The sequence below is a fragment of the Suncus etruscus genome, chromosome 7 (genome assembly GCF_024139225.1).
Source record: "Suncus etruscus isolate mSunEtr1 chromosome 7, mSunEtr1.pri.cur, whole genome shotgun sequence".
In the NCBI taxonomy this organism is placed as follows: Eukaryota; Metazoa; Chordata; class Mammalia; order Eulipotyphla; family Soricidae; genus Suncus; species Suncus etruscus.
In genome coordinates, this window is record NC_064854.1 from 94,842,123 (window position 1) to 94,860,732 (window position 18,610).

Sequence of the window (18,610 nt, forward strand, 5' to 3'; positions counted from 1 at the left end):
GAATTTCTTTTCAATCAAAAACTTTCAAATTTGACGTTGTCTTTTTTATTTTGTTTTTGTTACTTTTGCCAATGGGATCAAATCGTTGAAGACATCTCTGAAGTTCATATTCTAGAGAGTTCCTTCTGTTTTCCTCAGTCAATGTATTTTATAGATTCTGGTTTTATATAGAAGATTGTTTTGGTGGTTTTTCTTTTTTCCTGAGAGTGGGGCTGCCCTTACCTAACTGTGCTTAGGATTTACTCCTGGTCCTTGCCCAGGGGTCATTCCTGGCTTGGATTGGGACCATATGGGATGTGGGGGATTGAATCCTGGCTGGTTCAATCTCCCTTCCTCCTCCTGTGCAAAGCAAATACCCTACCAGGCTGTACTATCAGTACAGCCCTCACTTTGAATCATTTTGTTTATGGTATATAAGATATGGATCAGTTTCATTTTTTGATGTGTGGTTACCTATACAATTTATCTATCCCTGTGCACCAATCCCCATTGTTATAGATTAACTATCCTTATATATGAGAGTTTGTTTTATTTTGTGTACTTTTTGTTTTGAGGCCAGCACAGCATTATTCAAGGGTTATCCCTGCCTCTGCACTCAGGAATTAGTTCTATTGGTTTCAGGGGACCATTTGGAATGCTGGGGATCGAACCCAGATCAACTGCATGCAATGCAAATGCTCTATGCTATACTTTTGCTCTGGCCTCTATATGAGTTTTATCTCTGGCCCAAAAGTCTTTATTTCAGTACCACATTGTTTACCTTTTTATAGTTTTATAAGTGTTATTTAAAGTTAGGAAATACAGTGCCTCCCATCTTCTATTTTTTTTTTTTCTCAGACTAGCTTTGGCTACTTAGGGAGATTTTGAATACAATTTGTTTCTTTGGTGGTGGGGGCCTCCCAGGTGGTGCTCAAGAGGGTTGTCGTTCCACTGTTAATTCTTGGCCAACTACCAATGGACAGGATGCTGCTTGGGCTCTGGGGTAGTTCTGGTAGGGGATCATGTGCTCAAAGTGAACTTAGGTCAAGCACTTGCTAGGCATGTGCCCTAACTTCTATACTATGTTCTAGCCTCAATTATTTTATTTATTTATTTATTTTTGCTTTTTGGGTCACACCCAGCAGCTCTCAGGGGTTACTCCTGGCTCTATGCCCAGAAATCGCCCCCAGCAGGCTTGGGGTACCATATGGGATGCTGGGATTCAAACCACCATCCTTCTGCATACAAGGCAAATGCCTTACTGCTGTTCTGTCTCTCTGGCCCTAGCCCCAATTCTTAATCCAATCACAAATTTTAGTAATTCTGCATCCTTTTTTTGGTTTTGTCTTTTTTGGGTCACACAGGCAGTGCTCAGGGGTTACTCATGGCTCTACACTCAGAAATCACTCCTGGCAGGTTCAGGGGACCATATGGGATGATGGAATTTGAACTACCGTCCTTCTGCATGGAAGGCAAATGCCCTACCTCCATGCTCTTGCTCTGGCCCCAATTCTACATCCTTGAAGAATATTATGGAATGTCAGAAGGACTTGTATTTGTATAATGCTTTGGATAGGATGGTTATTTTGATAGTGTTAATTCTTCTAGTTTATTAACATGTAATATTTTTCCATTTCCTATTGTTCTATTTTTATTTTTCTATAATGACAGTTTCTGATTTTTTAAGTCCTTAACATTCTGTGTTACATTGATTCCTAAGTGTTAGATGTTTTGGATGTCCCTCCCTTCTTCCTTCCTTTCTCTGTGCTCAAGGAATTACTCCTCGAGCTTAGGGGGACTATTTAGGAGTTGGGGATTGACCCTAGGTAAGCAAAAGTAAGACAAGCACCTACTCACTGTACTCTTTCTCTAGTCCCTTGGACCTGCTTTTCAATGGAGTTATTAGTTTTGAGTTCTTTTTCTTCTAGTTTATTATTTGCATATAGAAATACACAGATTATTTTTTGTGTTGATTTTTGTAATCTCTTACTTTGCTGTGTTCATATTATTATTTCCAAGAGATTTTTTTTTTTTGGGGAGGGTCACACCCGGTGATGCTCAGGGATTACTCCTGTTTCTGCACTCAGAAATTGCCCTGGCAGGCTCAGGGGACCATATGGATGCCGGGAATAGAACCACCTTTGGTCCTTGATCGGCCTTGTGTAAGGCAAACACCCTACTGCTGTTCAATCTGTCCGGCCTCTAAGAGTTTTTTTTTTTTTTAAATGGAATTGTTAATCGCTCTGTATCTTATAATGTCATCTGCAAGCAGGTGAGTTTAATTTCTTTTTCAATTTAAGTTCCCTTTGATTTTTTGTTTTTATTATTATTGCTAACTTTAGATTGGTTACCTTGGACTGACCTTAACTCAGCAGTTACTTTGCAGTCACAAAGCTTTGCTTTGAAACCAATGACCTCTGGTGGTTCGAGTCCCACAGGTACTTTCCAGTCCTTTAAAAAAAAAAATAGATTGATTACCTACTTTGCAGACTTACTCTGTAAAGTTTTTAGTATCTTTGAAAATGGTTAAAAGTATTGTAAACATCAGTAGAGTTTATGGGTCTGAGGGATGAAAACCTCTACTATGGATTACCATGTAGAGAAATAGCATACATGACTCAGCTATATTTTTGAGGGGGCCAGAGAGATAGCATGGAGGTTAGGCATTTGCCTTGCATGCAGAAGGACAGTGGTTTGAATCCTGGCATCCCATATGGTCCCCTGTGCCTGCCAGGGGCTATTTCTGAGTCTACAAGCCAGGAGTAACCCCTGAGCACTGCCGGCTGTGACCCAAAAACCAAAAAGAAAAAAAAAAACACCTATATTTTTGAACTTTTTCTCCCCAGTTAAGGAAATCTTGATGTTAACATTGATTTAGTGATGAATACATTATTCTTTTTAATTTTACTAAAAAAATTTTTTGTGGGGCCGAAGCAATAGCACAGCAGTAAGGCGTTTGCCTTGCAAGCAACGAACACAGGACAGATGGCAGTTTGAATCCCGGCATCCCACATGGTCCCCTGAGCCTGCCAGGGGTGATTTCTGAGTGCATAGCCAGGAGTAACCCCTGAGCGCAGCAAGATGTGACCCAAAAACAAAAAAAAAATTTTTGTTGTTGAGGTAGGGCATCAATTTATAACACTTTTGGAATTATTATTAAGAGTTGTTATATCAGAATTAATGGTTCTTAATTTTCTCTTCTAAAGGATCCAGCATTTGTAGGCAAACATGAAGCTCCATCTTCTCCGATATCTGGACAGCCATGTGGAGATGATCAAAATGCTTCCCCTTCAAAACTTTCAAAGGAAGAGTTAATACAGAGTATGGATCGTGTAGATCGAGAAATTGCAAAAGTAGAACAGCAGATTTTTAAGTTGAAAAAGAAACAAGTAAGTGTTTGATTTTAGTTTTTAATATAATCTAAGAAGATGGTTTTTTACCCCTATAGAGAACATGGACAAAAGAAGTAATATCTATATGTTTGATTTGCTTTGTTTCTGTTTTTGCACTTATTTTAGTTTTTTGGGGGAGAGTACATGAGAGGGATTTGGGTCATATCTACTACTTGTCAGGACTGACCCTGATAGTGCTTTTGAGGGACTTATCTGTATGGAAGATTCAAGTTAGGGTTGGCTTTATAGTATAAGTTCCTTACTCTCTGTAGCCTATTTACTGTTAGTTTTTCAGTCAGGTTGTTTATTTTTTGGGAGGGAGGCACACCTGATAGTGTTCAGGGGTTACTCCTGACTCTGTGCTCAGGGTTTATTCCTGGTGGTGTTCAGGGTGCCATATGGAATATTGGGCATCAAACCCAGGACAACTGCTTCAAGGCAAATGTGCTGTTGCTCCTGCCCACATTGCTTGATTTTAAATAGCAGAACTTGGGGCTGGAGTGATAGTACAGCAGGTAGGGCATTTGCCTTGTATGCAGTTTACCTGGCTTCAATCTTTAGTATTCCATATGGTCCCCAAGCCCTGTCAGGAGTAAATCTGAGTGCAGAACCAGGAGTAACCCCTGAGCATTGATCTTATAAGTTGTTTAAATTTAGTTGCTATTTCATACTGTTGCTATGTTTTTGGTTTACATGTAAAGTGATTTTCTGGATCATGTTCCCCAAGATGGCCATCGTTGGTTACCTTGCTTGTGATTAACCTGGGTTTAATTTTTAGCACTCTGTATAGTCCTATTAGGAGTGATTCCAGAGGTCTGAGTTGCGCAACCCCCGCCTGTCTTCAAGACAAGTATTCTACTTCTCTCACATATTAACATTGTCTTGGTAGTTGTTAGTATTCTAGCTGCACTCACCCCTCCTCGAGGTGAGCTTCATATCATGACTGGTCCTTCAGCCTCACATCTCTGGGCATTATTACAATAATGTCTTTTATTTTCCTTAAAACCCATAGATAGGTGAGATTATTCTGTGTTTCTCTCTCCCTCTGACTTATTTCACTCATCATAATAGTTTCCATGTTCATCCATGTATAGGAAAATTTCATGAATTCATCTCTCCTGACGGCTGCATGATAATCCATTGTGTATATATGAACTACAGTTTCTTTAGCCATTCATTTGTTGAAGGGCATCTTGGTTGTTTCCAAAATCTGGCTATTATAAATAGTGCTGTGATGAATATAGGTGTGAGGAAGGGATTTTTGTATTGTATTTTTGTGTTCCCCTAGGAGTGGTATAGCTGGATCAGATGGGAGCTCAATTTCCAATTTTTTGATTTCCATAAAAGTTGAACTAGACAGCATTCTCACCAGCAGTGAATGAGAGTTCCTTTCTCCCCACATCCCGCCAGCACTTACTGTTTTTGCTCTTTGTGATATGTGCCAGTCTCTGTGGCATGAGATAGTACCTCATTGTTGCTTTGATTTGCATCTCCCTGATAAATAGTGATGTGGAACATTTTTTAATGTGCCTTTTTTGCCATTTGTATATCTTCTTTGAGATATTGTCTGTTCATTTTTCATCTCCCCATTTTTTGATGGAGCTAGATTTTTTTTTCTTGTTTTGTCAGTACCTTGTATAGTTAGATATTAGCCCCTTGTTTGATAGGTATTGGGTGAATAGTTTCTCTCATTCTGTAGGTGTCTTTTATATCCTAGGTACTTTCTCCTTTGAGGTACAGAAGCTTCTCAGCTTAATATAATTTCATCTGTTTATCTCTGTTTCCACTTGTATGGAGAGTGCTGTTTCCACCTTGAAGATGCCTTTAGTCTCAGTGTCATGGAGTGTTTTACCTACATGTTGTTCTATGGTTTTGGATCTGATATCCAGGTCTTTAATCTATTTGGATTTGACCTTTGTGCATGGAGTTAGATGTAGGTCTGAGTTTACTTTTTGCAAGCGGCTCACCAGTTGTTCTAACACCTCTTGTTGAAGAGGCTTTCCTTGCTTCATTTTGCATTTCTTGTCGCTTTATTGAAGATTAATTGATTGTATATCTGGGCCACATTCTCTGAATATTGAAGTCTATTCCATTGATCTGAGGGTCTGTCTTTACTCCAGTACCATGCTGTTTTAATGACTATAGCTTTGTAATACAATTTAAGTTTGGGAAAGTGATACCGCCATACTCTTTTTTTCCCAAGGGTTGCTCTAGCTATTTGTGGGTGTCTGTTGTTCCAAATGAGTTTTAAGAGTATTTGATCCGGGCTGGAGAGATAGCATGGAGGTAAGGCGTTTGCCTTTCATGCAAGAGGTCATCGGTTCGAATCCCAGCGTCCCATATGGTCCCCCATGCCTGCCAGGAGCAATTTCTGAGCATGGAGCCAGGAGTAACCCCTGAGCACTGCCGGGTGTGACCCAAAAACCACAAAAAAAAAAAAAAAAAAAAAAAAAAAAAAGAGTATTTGATCCACTTCTTTGAAGAATGTCATGGGTATCCTTAGAGAGATTGCATTAAATCTATACAATGCTTTGGAGAGTATTGCCATTTTAATGATGTTAGTCCTGCTAATCCATGAGCAGGGTATGTGTCTTCATTTCCTTGTGTCCTCTTTTATTTCTTGAAGCAGGGTTTTACAGTTTTCTTGTATAGGTCCTTCACATCTTTAGTTAAGTTGACTCCAAGATATTTGAGTTTGTGTGACACTAATGTGAATGGGTGTTTTTTTTATGTCTATTTCTTCTCTATCACTATTGGTGTATAAGAAGGCCTTTGATTTTTGAATGTTAATTTTGTAGCCTGCCACTTTGCTATATGAATCTATTGTTTTTAGAAGCCTTTTGATAGAGTCTTTAGGGCAGGGGTCTCAAACTCAATTTACCTGGGGGCCGCAGGAGGCAAAGTCGGGGTGAGGCAGGGCCGCATAAGGAATTTTGCTTACTGAATATTCACAATAAAAATCGCATTAGGGGGGCCGGGTAGGTGGCGCTGGAGGTAAGGTGTCTGCCTTGCAAGCGCTAGCCAAGGAAGGACCGCGGTTCGATCCCCCGGCGTCCCATATGGTCCCCCCAAGCCAGGGGCGATTTCTGAGCACATAGCCAGGAGTAACCCCTGAGCGTCAAACGGGTGTGGCCCAAAAACCAAAAAAAAAAAAAAAAAAAAAAAAAAATCGCATTAGTAGGAAAAAAAATCACATTAAATATTTGCATACCCCAAGCAGTTCTGTTTGAGGTATGCAAATGTTTAATGCGATTTATTTTCTTACTAATGCGATTTTTATTGCGATTATTTGGTAAGCGAATAATCGTGAATGCTGAGATATTTGAAGGATGGCTGCGGGCCACAAAATGTTGTATAGAGGGCCACAAATGCCCCGCGGGCCGTGAGTTTGAGACCCCAGCTTTAGAGTTTTTTACAGTGAAAGCTTGGTCCCCCCCCCTTTTTTTTTTGTGGTTTTTGGGTCACACCTGGCAGTGCTCAGGGGTTATTCCTGGCTCCACGCTCAGAAATTGCTCCTGGCAGGCACGGGGGACCATATGGAACATCGGGATTCAAACCGATTACCTCCTGCATGAAAGGCAAACGCCTTACCTCCATGTTATCTCTCCGGTCCCGGTCCCCATATTTTTGTGCTTGATTGTGTCTAGAACTGTTAGGACTATTTTCTGAACTTTTGCTTTAATGTCTTCTATAAGTCTGGTCCTTTGGGTATAATAGTTTTATTCCTTCTTTTTTTTTTTTATTTTTATTTTTGGGCCACACCCGGTAATGCTCAGGGGTTACTCCTGGCTATGTGCTCAGAAGTTGCTCCTGGCTTGGGGGACCATATGGGACACCGGGGGATCGAACCGCGGTCCATCCAAGGCTAGCGCAGGCAAGGCAGGCACCTTACCTTTAGCGCCACCGCCCGGCCATTTTTATTTCTTCTTATTTAAAAAAAAAAAAGAAAGGATTTTTGAGCCAGAGCAATAGCACAGCTGTAGGGTGTTTGCCTTGCATGAGGCTGACCCAGGACTGACCTGGGTTTGATATCTGGTGTCCCATATGGTCCCCTAAGCCAGGAGCAGTTTCTAAGCACATAGCCAGGAGTAATCCCTGTGCATCACCAGGTGTGGCCCAAAACAAAAAAACAAAAAAATGGATTTTTGATTTTGGTTATGATGTTTATGGTTTTGAGTAGACCATTTTGTGCTATTTTTTGGGGGGGGAGGGGTTATAGTATCCTGTTCAGATTTCTTTACGGAGAGATTTTTCTTAAACATTTCACTCAAGGGCCGGGCGGTGGCGCTAAAGGTAAGGTGCCTGCCTTGCCTGCGCTAGCCTTGGACGGACCGCGGTTCGATCCCCCGGTGTCCCATATGGTCCCCCAAGCCAGGAGCAACTTCTGAGCACACAGCCAGGAGTAACCCCTGAGCGTCACAGGGTGTGGCCCAAAAACCAAACCAAACCAAAACAAAACAAAAAAAACATTTCACTCAAGAATTACTTCTTTTTTCTTTTTTTTTTGGGGGGGGGTCACACCCGCCAGCACTCATAGAATAGTCTCCGTCATCTATGGGTTTTAAGAAAAATAAAAGACATTATTGTAATAATGTCCAGAAACAATAGTGATGAGGCCCGAAAGGACCGTCTCATGATATGAAGTTCACCACAAAGAGTGGTGAGTGGAGTTTGAGAAATAACTAACAATTATTATGGCAATGTTAATGAGTAAGAGAGATAGAATGCCTGTCTAGAATACAAGTGGGGTGGGGGAGGAAAAAGATGGAAAAGCATTAGTGGTGGGAATGTTGTACTGGTGAAGGGGAGTGTTCTGTTTATGACTGAAACCCAACTACAATCATATTTGTAATCATGGTGATTAAATATATATAAAGAAATCACTCCTGAAAGGGGAGCATATGGGATGTGGAATTGATCTAGTGAGTTGATCTAGTGAAGCCAACTGTGAGTTGCATCAGCTTGGCCTCTCTTCCAAGATTACCATCATGTTTCTTTATTCTTCCTCTCCTCTTCCCCCTCCCCCTCCCCCTCCCCCTCTTGCTCTTCCTCCTTCTTACCCATTTTCCTCGTTTTCTTCCCTCTTACCCCCCTTCCCCCCTCCAATATGACAATGTATTACATAGTTTCATGATTCAACACCAATCCCAGAACCAAAGTAAAATTTCCTTCTCCATTGTCCCCAGATTCCCACTCATTTCTAAGCCTACCTCCTTAGCAGGCACAAAATACTATATTTTATGTTGCTTGCATATAGATAAGTGATAATGAAATTATTCTTTTAAATTTCATAAAAATTTAAGAATATATATTTTTAAAGGTACAGAAAAAAGGAAATTTGTAAAATTATTGAGGTCATTAAGTCATTGCTATATATATATATATTTTTTTTGATTTTTGGGCCACACCCGGTAACGCTCAGGGGTTACTCCTGGCTATGCGCTCAGAAGTTGCTCCTGGCTTGGGGGACCATATGGGACGCCGGGGATCGAACTGTGGTCCGTCCAAGGCTAGTGCAGGCAAGGCAGGCACCTTACCTCTTGCACCACCGCCCGGCCCCCGTTGCTATATTTTTTAAGCTATTTGATCTTTTGGTTATTTGCTTTGTTTCTGAATATTAGGTGGCTTCAAATACACGTTAATGTCTAAATTGATGCACTCTTACAGGGATGACAGTATTGGAAAAATTTGGAGTTGTTGGTCTAGTAATTCTAACTTTGTGGGTAATATGTGGCTTTGTGGGCTGTGATTTCAGCTACCAGACCTTCTGGAAGTACAAGAAGGTTGTGTATGTTTGTGTGTGTGTGGGGTGCCCACACTCATTCCTAAATGTTATCAGCCCAAATATTAAAATGCCTGGATTTTGTGTCAGTTTGGTGTCTCTACAGAGATCAGTGGTTAAGTTGGGCCATTGATGAAGCAATGGTTGTAGGTGGTGAATGAAACTGGCCTGGCTTCGATAAGGTGGACGTTTGGCCTGCCTCTCCTTCTAAGAGTGTTCATTTTTAGTTTTGTGGCTGGGATGCTCATGATTTTTTGAACCTTAGTTCATATTTCTTGAGACCAGGATGCGCCTGGAGCTGGCTAAGTGCAGATATACCACCATGTTTCTTAATTTTGTATCTTTCTTGTGTTTGCTTCTTTAGGTTCATTGTGGAAAGTTTCTTTATTTTTGTCTTTGTTAGAATTTCTTTTCAACAGTACTAATGTATTCACATATATATTACAGGTTTTTGTTTTTGTTTTGTATTTGGACCACACTCAGCAGTGCTAGGGCTTACTCATGGCTGTATGCTCAGGGATCCTTTCTGGTGGTACTTGGGAAATCCATTGGGGTGCTGGGATTGATTAAACTGGGTTGTCTGCCTGCAAGTCAGTACCCTACCTGCTTTATTATTATTCTTGGTCCCTGATTTTTCTATTTTTTCCTATACTATGTTTTTCTTGCTATAGTATTTATTTGGCTCATATTCAGATCTGCTCGGTCACTTAAAAATATTCTCTTGTGGGCCCGGAGAGATGGCACAGCGGCATTTGCCTTGCAAGCAGACGATCCAGGACCTAAGGTGGTTGGTTCGAATCCCGGTGTCCCATATGGTCCCCCGTGCCTGCCAGGAGCTATTTCTGAGCAGACAGCCAAAAGTAACCCCTGAGCACCGCCGGGTGTGACCCAAACACCAAAAAAAAAAAAAAAAAAAAAAAAAAAAAAAAAAAAATCTCTTGTGTGCTCACTTCGGCAGCACATATACTAAAATTCGAACAATACAGAGAAGATTAGCATGGCCCCTGCGCAAGGATGATATGCAAATTCGTGAAGCATTCCATATTAAAAAAAATTCTCTTGCTCAAAAATGCGACACACATGCACGCATGCACACACACATTTGCGATCCCTGAGCCTGGGCAGGATTGCTTCTAATTCTGTTATTTAGGGACTGAAGAAGAGTGACTATGGAGTACAATGAGACTAGTACAGTGACTGGAGTTTCACATGGCAAGTTTCATCACTGGTACTCTGCATGGTCTTTTGAACATCTTTGGGAGTGATCTGTGAGTGCACAGCCAGAAACGAGGCCTGGTGTGAGCAAGAGTGAGAGCTAGCAAGAGGGGAGGAGGGGACACGAGGGGAGAGAGAAGAGAGACTGACTCTGTAAGTCACATTAAATGAGTAGGCCCTGAGCATTGCCTGGTGTGATCTAGAAATAAACTAATAGAGAGGGTGTGTGTGTGTATTTGTCTGACTGTACTTTTTAAATCACATTACATTTATGCTAGTTTAAGTCTCAGTGGGTCTGATTGTACCATCTACCCCCCATCATTTTTCCTTCTCCTCTCCTTTTCTTCCTTCCTTTCTTACCTCTTGTGGAAACATGGCCATAAGAGAGGGCTGTGGGGAAAGCAGGATGGAGGAGAAAGTCCTCCATGGACTTGGTTGAAGAGCTTCATTGAAATATTCCTGATGAGGCCTGCATGACTACCCCCTCCAAGGCTTCCCTAGTATACCAAAAATATGTTGTTCTTACCATATCTCATTTTCTGCTAGGTGTTTGCTAATTGCTTAGGTTAGTTTAGCTTAAGATGTTCCCAGCGAGATAAAAGCATTTTATTTATAGAATAAGCTGGGTCACTAATAAAGTTTGTTAGTTGCACTATCCCCGTTATTTAGGGGATCGCTTCCAGGTCTTGGGGAGACAACTCCCACACCCCTTTTCTCTTTCTCCTTCCCTTTTCTTCTTTTCCTTCTCCCTCACCACATTTTTCATTTGTAAATTGACAAATAGCATGTTAGATCATATAATTGTATAAGTTGAGATAATTCATGTGTTATATGTAGCTCAATAGTATATGAGCCACTACAATAATTTAAAATAATAAAATATATTGTATGTCTATTAGGAGCTCCAAATATTAGGGAATATGAAAGACAATGAGGAAATAGATATGACATAGCTCGATAGAAACAGCAATATTTACTCATGTTAATTTCAGTAGAAATAAACTTCATTTATTTTTACAATATTGACATTTTTATAATATTTAGATAAAGGAACAAATCAGCTTTTTTTTTTTTTGGTTTTTGGGCCACACCCGGCAGTGCTCAGGGGTTACTCCTGGCTGTCTGCTCAGAAATAGCTCCTGGCAGGCACGGGAGGACCACATGGGACACCGGGATTCGAACCAACCACCTTTGGTCCTGGATCGGCTGCTTGCAAGGCAAACAAACACTGCTGTGCTATCTCTCCGGGCCCACAAATCAGCATTTTATTCGCTGTTTTGTCCCAGGACTTTCTTTAGTTTTAAGAATAAAATTTAATTTCCTGGAACTTGTTTAGTCATTTCTTTATACCTCTTTAAAAAGGATTCTAAAAGAATGCCCTCTAAAAGAGCAAGATATGAAGCATAGATAGAAAACTCATTTCCCTGAAATTGATCTCTCATAGTTCAATATATTCTTTTAAATTAGCAGATAAAATTCTGCAAAGGTACTTTTAGTTCCAAAATGGAAGTGGTTTTTGGTTTATTTATTTGGGTTGGGTGTTTTTTTTTTGGTTTGTTTTGGGTCATACCAGTGGTGCTCAGGGGTTACTCCTGACTCTGAGCTCAGAAGTCACTCCTGGCAGGTTCAGGGGACCATGTGAGATGTGGAATTTGAACCGGGGTCCTTCATGTGTTGGCTGGGAGCAAGGCAAATGCCTTACTTCTGTGCTATCGCCCTGACCTGGAAGTGGTTTTTTTGTTTTTTGTTTTTGGGTCACACCTGGCAGCGCTCAGGGGTTACTCCTGGCTCTACGCTCAGAAATCGCTCCTGGCAGGCTTGGATTCGAACCACCAATCTTCTTCTTCTTCTTTTTTTTTTTTTTATTTAACCAACTTTATTACATACATGATTGTGTTTGGGTTTCAGTCATGTAAAGAACACCACCCAATCACCAGTGCAACATTCCCATCACCAATGTCCCAAATCTTCCTCCTCCCCACCCAACCCCTGTACTCTAGACAGGCTTTCCATTTCCCTCATACATTCTCATTATTAGGACAGTTCAAAACGTAGTTATTTCTCTAACTAAACTCATCTCTGTTTGCAGTGAGCTTCATGAGGTGAGCTGTAACTTCCAGTTCTTTTCTCTTTTGTGTCTGAAATTTATTATTGCAAGAATGTCTTTCATTTTTCTTAAAACCCATAGATGAGTGAGACAACTCTGCATCTTTCTCTCTCTCTCTGACTTATTTCACTCAGCATAATAGATTCCATGTACATCCATGTATAGGAAAATTTCATGACTTCATCTCTCCTGACAGCTGCATAATATTCCATTGTGTATTTGTACCACAGTTTCTTTAGCCATTCATCTGTTGAAGGGGGTATCTTGGCTGTTTCCAGAGTCTTGCTATGGTAAATAGTGCTGCAATGAATATAGGTGTAAGGAAGGGATTTTTGTATTGTATTGTTGTGTTCCTAGGATATATTCCTAGGAGTGGTATAGCTAGGTTGTATGGGAGCTCGATTTCCAGTTTTTGGAGGACTCTCCATATTGCTTTTCATAAAGGTTGAACTAGACGGCATTCCCACCAGCAGTGGATAAGAGTTCCTTTCTCTCCACATCCCCGCCAACACTGCTGTTCTCATTCTTTGTGATATGTGTCAATCGAACCACCAATCTTCTGCATGCAAAGTAAACACCTTACCTCCATGCTATCTCTCCAGCCCTGGAAGTGTTTTTTTGTTTGTTTGTTTGTTTTTTGTTTTGGGGTCGCACCGGGCAGCGCTCAAGGGTTACTCCTGGCTCTACGCTCAGAAATCGCTTCTGGAGGCAAACTCCTCCCCCATGCTTTTTCATACTGGAGAAGGCAGCTGCAGCTGGACCCAGACCATCCCACATGCCAGGATTCCTGCTCTTCTCCTATGGGTATGGCTGGGAATCTGGGCAGACAGCTGGCCAATGGCCTCCTGGGCTGACCACCTAGTCCAGGAGACCGAGATCCCCCCATGCCAAACTGGTCTTCAGGGCCAGGTTTGGCAACTGGGCTCTGGGGGGAGAGGGGAGGAGGTAAACTCCTCCCGTATTCATACTGGACCCCCTGCAGCGGTGTCTCTTCTTACTAGTACTCATTTTTATAACCGCATGGGCGCAAATGCGCCCGCGCGACAAATATACTTTTTAAGCATTATCTAAAAATGTTCTTCATTCTATCTAGACTGTTCCTAGGAAAGGAAATGGAATACCAAAGATTTGGATGATAACACCCAAATAGATCTTTAAAGTCAGTCTTTATGGACCCAAGCCATAATTCATATATATATATTGTATTTAGTCCCTGTCATGAATTTCCTCTCCCCTACCCCTGTGTCTCCTCTATCCCCTCATTTTTCAATCCTGATCCGTTACCTTCCCCTAATTTAACCCTCTTTACCCTCAGTTCCTAACTAGGTAGGCACCAAGTTTGACCTCCTGCCCCAACAGACCACCTTCCAGCTTCTCAGTGAAAGACACCCTCTTGGTCCCCGTTCTCATGCATCAGCAAAGAACTACAGCCAGCACGCCTGCTGACTCATGCTTGATGGCCCCTCTCACCCCCACCAAATTGTGGACTGTTGCACGATACAGGAGTTGGCTTCAGCAAACCTCCCAGCTCAAAGACACTATATGGTCTCGTAATGCAGCAAAGCATCTCTCAAACTCAATTCCAAGGCCTGTATATTGAAAAGTACCTTGGCTTTTATTCCCCACAAGAATATATCAAAATACTTAATTGGGAGTCTTATATTGCCTATGGAAGCTCAATACCTGTATAACAATACATCTTAAGATGTGTATTCCTAAATATACAAATAGCCTCCTCCACCACTTGATTTATTCGAATACCTTTTCTTTTTAACTCAGTTTTATTTATTTGTTCTATTTTAATATATACATTTTTCTCTATCCTTATCATATTTGGTGCTGCTTGGTACAAAAAGCCTTGACTGGGATAAAAGCTCAGAATAAAACCAGACGACAGAGACTGTGTGTGCAGCCTGTCATCCTCACCCAGAATAGCACCAGCAACACAGTATTACACCATACGTTTTTGTATGGGCACAGTAAAAAAAGGGGAAACCATAGACACAGAAACAAGATCTTATCTTCTAGGGATAAGAACTCACTTTGTATAGCCGAAGGGTGTCTCCCATCCTGAACATGTGTCATGTGGATACAACCAGTCCCCAGGAGATTGGACAGTGTTAGTCCAATTCGAAACCCCAGATCCCCGACGTAGAAATGATATAGCTCTGGGCAACACCACCAGGAACTAAGCTCCATTGGGAGATTTATAACACTACTCTGGCACCAACTTGTGTCAGTTTTGATATGACAATGAGGAAAGGAAAACTTGACCTAGGACCAGGTTGTCCTATCACAACACTAAATGGAAATCAGAAGAGCTGTCGTCCTTTGAACTGTGAGAAATTAGCACCAACAACAGAAAACTGACTTTGACAACTGTGACTGAACAGAGCCTACCTTGAGACTAATAAGGAAAACCCTACCCTAGGCTGTAGTCCAGGACACAACAACAACAACAAGATGTCTTATTGCAGAGGTCCAACTTGGACAACAGAGACTGAGCAGAACCTTTGGACCCATAATATCCTAGGCTTCGGCTTAGGGACTGAACTAAAACAGGGAGCAAGTGTTACAGAATCTGAACACCACAACAACGATGTATAGGAACCTCTAGAACCTAGAGACTATCCTAGACCCTGACCTATAATCTGTGCAAATACCAAGATCACTAGCTACAGTGGCTTGATTTTCTCACACACAACCAAGAGGAAACTTTCCTGGCATCACAAAAAAGCCTTTGGGATGGGGTAATGAGTATATATGGAGCCAGGGGTTGATCCCATGATGGTATGCTTCAAGGATGGAGAAACCCTGAATCTCTTTGGCCACGAGAATTCCCTTTCTTCCCCAATGCTTACTGTGCCTATGCAAAAAAAAAAAAAAAAAAAAAAAAAAGTGGTGGGAATGCCAAACCCTACCACTCCAGCACCCATACTTTTTCTTGTTTTGATTTGTTAGTTTTGGACTTTATTTTCCTTCTCTTTTTTCTTCCACTTTTCTCTTTCTTTTTCATGTTTGTGGTTATTATTTAGAGATTTATTTTTACTTTTATTTGCCGGGTCCATTTTTTTTCTTTTTTCTTCCATTTTTCTTTCTTTTTTTATTAGTTGTCACCACATTTTTTTTCTCCTTTTTTCTTATCCTTTTTATCTCCAATGATGGTGGAATGGATGCTCAATCTACAAGCTGTAAAGTGGAGACCAGTTGCACTAGCATACTGGGGGGTAGAGGAGGGGAGATATGGGATGCATACTGGGAACAGGGGTGGAGGGAGGACAGCACAGATGGTGGGAATGCCCCTCATTCATTGTCACTATGTACCATAAATGATGCAGTGAAAGATTTGTAATTCACTTTGGTCACAATAAAAATTAAAAAGAAAAAAAAAGAGAATAAACTTTTTGAAGCCACTATAAAAAAAAAAATAAATCTCGGAAAAAAAAAAAAGAAATCGCTCCTGGCAGGCTCAGGGGACCATATGGGATGCCGGGATTCGAACCACTAACCTTCTGCATGCGAGGCAAACGCCTTACCTCCATGCTATTTCTCCGACCAGGAAATGGTTTTTTTTTTTTTTTTTGGGCCACACCCGTTTGACGCTCAGGGGTTACTCCTGGCTATGTGCTCAGAAATCGCCCCTGGCTTCGGGGGACCATATGGGACGCTGGGGGATAGAACCACGGTCCGTTCCTTGGCTAGCACTTGTAAGGCAGACACCTTACCTCTAGCGCCACCTTCCCGGCCCCAGGAAATGGTTTTTTTAAAGAGGTACTTCCTTGGATAATTTTGGGATGGGGGGTGTTTGTGCCACATCCAGTGATGCTCTGGGGTTACTCCTGGCTGTGCCCTCCGAAATCGCTCCTGGCTTGGGGAACCATATGGGAGTGCTGAGTATAGAACCGATGTCCATCCTGGGCAGCTGCTTGCAAGGCAAACGTCCTATCGCTGTACTATTGCTCCGACCCTTCTTGGAGGATTTTTGTCTTTTCATTTGTCTCTGATCTGGCTCGAAGTATTGACTATAACTTCTTCATATAAGTATATACATTTTTTTCTTAGGACTTTAATATATTTGATATCTTTGCTGAAGGTGTTTTTAGTATTTCTTTTTTTAAATTCAACTTAGTGAGTTCATACTTTTTCCTGTGGCTGCTTATTTAGTAAAGGCAATACATACTAGTTTAGGTGCTGGGAAAAAAGAGTGAACGAAGCACACCACAAGACCTTGCACACTACTGTATGAACTGTAAGTAAAGCTGACTGTTTGTAATTATAAGATACTTGACATTTATTTAGTCATTTAATTTTTGAAAAAATTAAATGATAGAATTTATATTTCCATTTTATGTAAGATTTATTTAGATTCTTGACCAAGATTAAAATGTAAGGATCTAGAAAGTTTGTAGGATTCTACCCATGTAAACATAGCCCCAGGGTTCAAAATAAAAGGAATAATACAGGTACTGGTACTTTTATACATTGTGTTGCACACACTGCAATTTACTGATGGCTGTTTTAGTGCCCCTTGATTAAAGAAGATAAAGGTCGGTAGGATTTGCGGGGGAGTTAAGGCATAGTGGCATGGTGCTGTTAAAGATGAACTTTTAAATGCCATTTCCTGTATTCACTGGAAATTATCAAAATTTATAAAATATTATAATCTCTCTGTTTTGGTGGGGGCATATCTGGCAATACTCATAGATTACTCTTAGCTCTGAACATAGGACTCACTCCTAGTGATGCTTATGGGGTGCCGGGGATCAAACATGGGTCAGCTGTGTATAAGGCCAGTGCCCTTCCTGCTATGCCTATATATCTGTAATAAATCTCATGTAATATATATGTGCCTGTATATCTCTAGCTTACATATCTAGAATATATTAAGGAGTTTTTTCCAGTGTCACAAAGGATCATTGAGATAAAAGAGGTATATGGGGCACCTCTACATGTTTGGGTTTTACTATTTTGCTTCTAGTTTGTGACATTGAAAATATCAAAGAATTTATTGATTTACCTAATTATAATGTATGTTTTAAGTTATTATTAAAATAAATCTTATTTGGATTTGTTTAAACCCTTGGGGGGTCTATTAAGTATACTAGATTAAATGATACTGCCCTAAAGAATCAACAGATCATTGCTTAGTAGTAACATATATTCTTGGGTGCTTAATTACTGGTGACAGTGACTTGCAGCACATGCCTGACTCTTCCTTTCTTGGTATTTTAGCAACAGCTTGAAGAAGAAGCAGCTAAACCTCCTGAGCCCGAGAAGCCTGTGTCCCCTCCTCCTGTAGAGCAAAAACACCGCAGTATTGTTCAAATTATTTATGATGAAAATCGGGTAAGCTCATTCTTTTCTTGGCGACACAGGCCTTTAAAACTGCTTTTTCCAGTTATTACTGTGTTCTGTGGTAATGCTAATTGTACTAAAACCTGATTGATGAATTTTAATGCTCTCAAATTTTGATTAATGCTGTGCTTTTTTTTATTGAGTGAAAAAAGTTGCTAGTAGTGTTTTAAATTACCTAATATTTTATTTGCCTGCTATGTTACAGTATATTATTATACTACTAGTGAGTATAATTTTATTAGTTGAGTCTTACGTAATTACTTGTGAGTAAATTTGGTAGCATATTGTAAATCAGCTATTCTGTAGTTTTTCTTTTATAAAACACCTTTCATAATTAAGCAAATACTGATAGTCTAGTAATTAAAGAGAAACTGATTTCACCCCATTATAAAGAAAAGTTTCTAACAATGCTTCTTTATGATAGACTTTCAGAGATCCCCACTTTCTTTTGCAAGTAATGAGATGAAAAAAAGCAATATGTTTTACTACATTGGAATCATAGTTTTAATTTGTTTGCAGTGAATGGAGCGACTAGAAGCAGAATATTTAAAAGAAATTCTGTAACTTTATAATAATTTAGATCTTTAGGGCCTTAGGAAGATCTTTAGGGCCTTAGGAAGATCTTTAGGGCCTGAGTCATTAACTAAACATAGGAATGAACTGACCTATGTTTGTCATATCATGATATTTATGATGCCAGGTAAATATTTTCTTGACTGGATTCAGACTCAATTCAATCTATGAAATAAGTTAGAGCAATCTACATTAAGCACTGGTTCA

At 40.5% G+C, this 18,610-nt stretch overlaps 1 protein-coding gene and 1 non-coding gene across 7 annotated transcripts in view; both read left to right on the plus strand.

Annotated features, from left to right (window-relative positions):
• The window catches only part of NCOR1 (nuclear receptor corepressor 1), a 170,247-nt gene that overhangs the window by 15,081 nt on the left and 136,556 nt on the right, over positions 1–18,610 (plus strand). For all 6 annotated transcript variants that reach the window (XM_049776733.1, XM_049776734.1, XM_049776738.1 and 3 more), the window contains exons 4-5: positions 3,186–3,368; positions 17,708–17,821. In XM_049776733.1, the coding sequence (XP_049632690.1) occupies positions 3,186–3,368; positions 17,708–17,821 (297 nt within the window). The remainder of the gene's footprint in view (positions 1–3,185; positions 3,369–17,707; positions 17,822–18,610) is intronic.
• On the plus strand, positions 10,096–10,202 carry LOC126015165 (U6 spliceosomal RNA). The gene has a single exon (XR_007498057.1). It is a non-coding gene; the product is annotated as a U6 spliceosomal RNA (small nuclear RNA).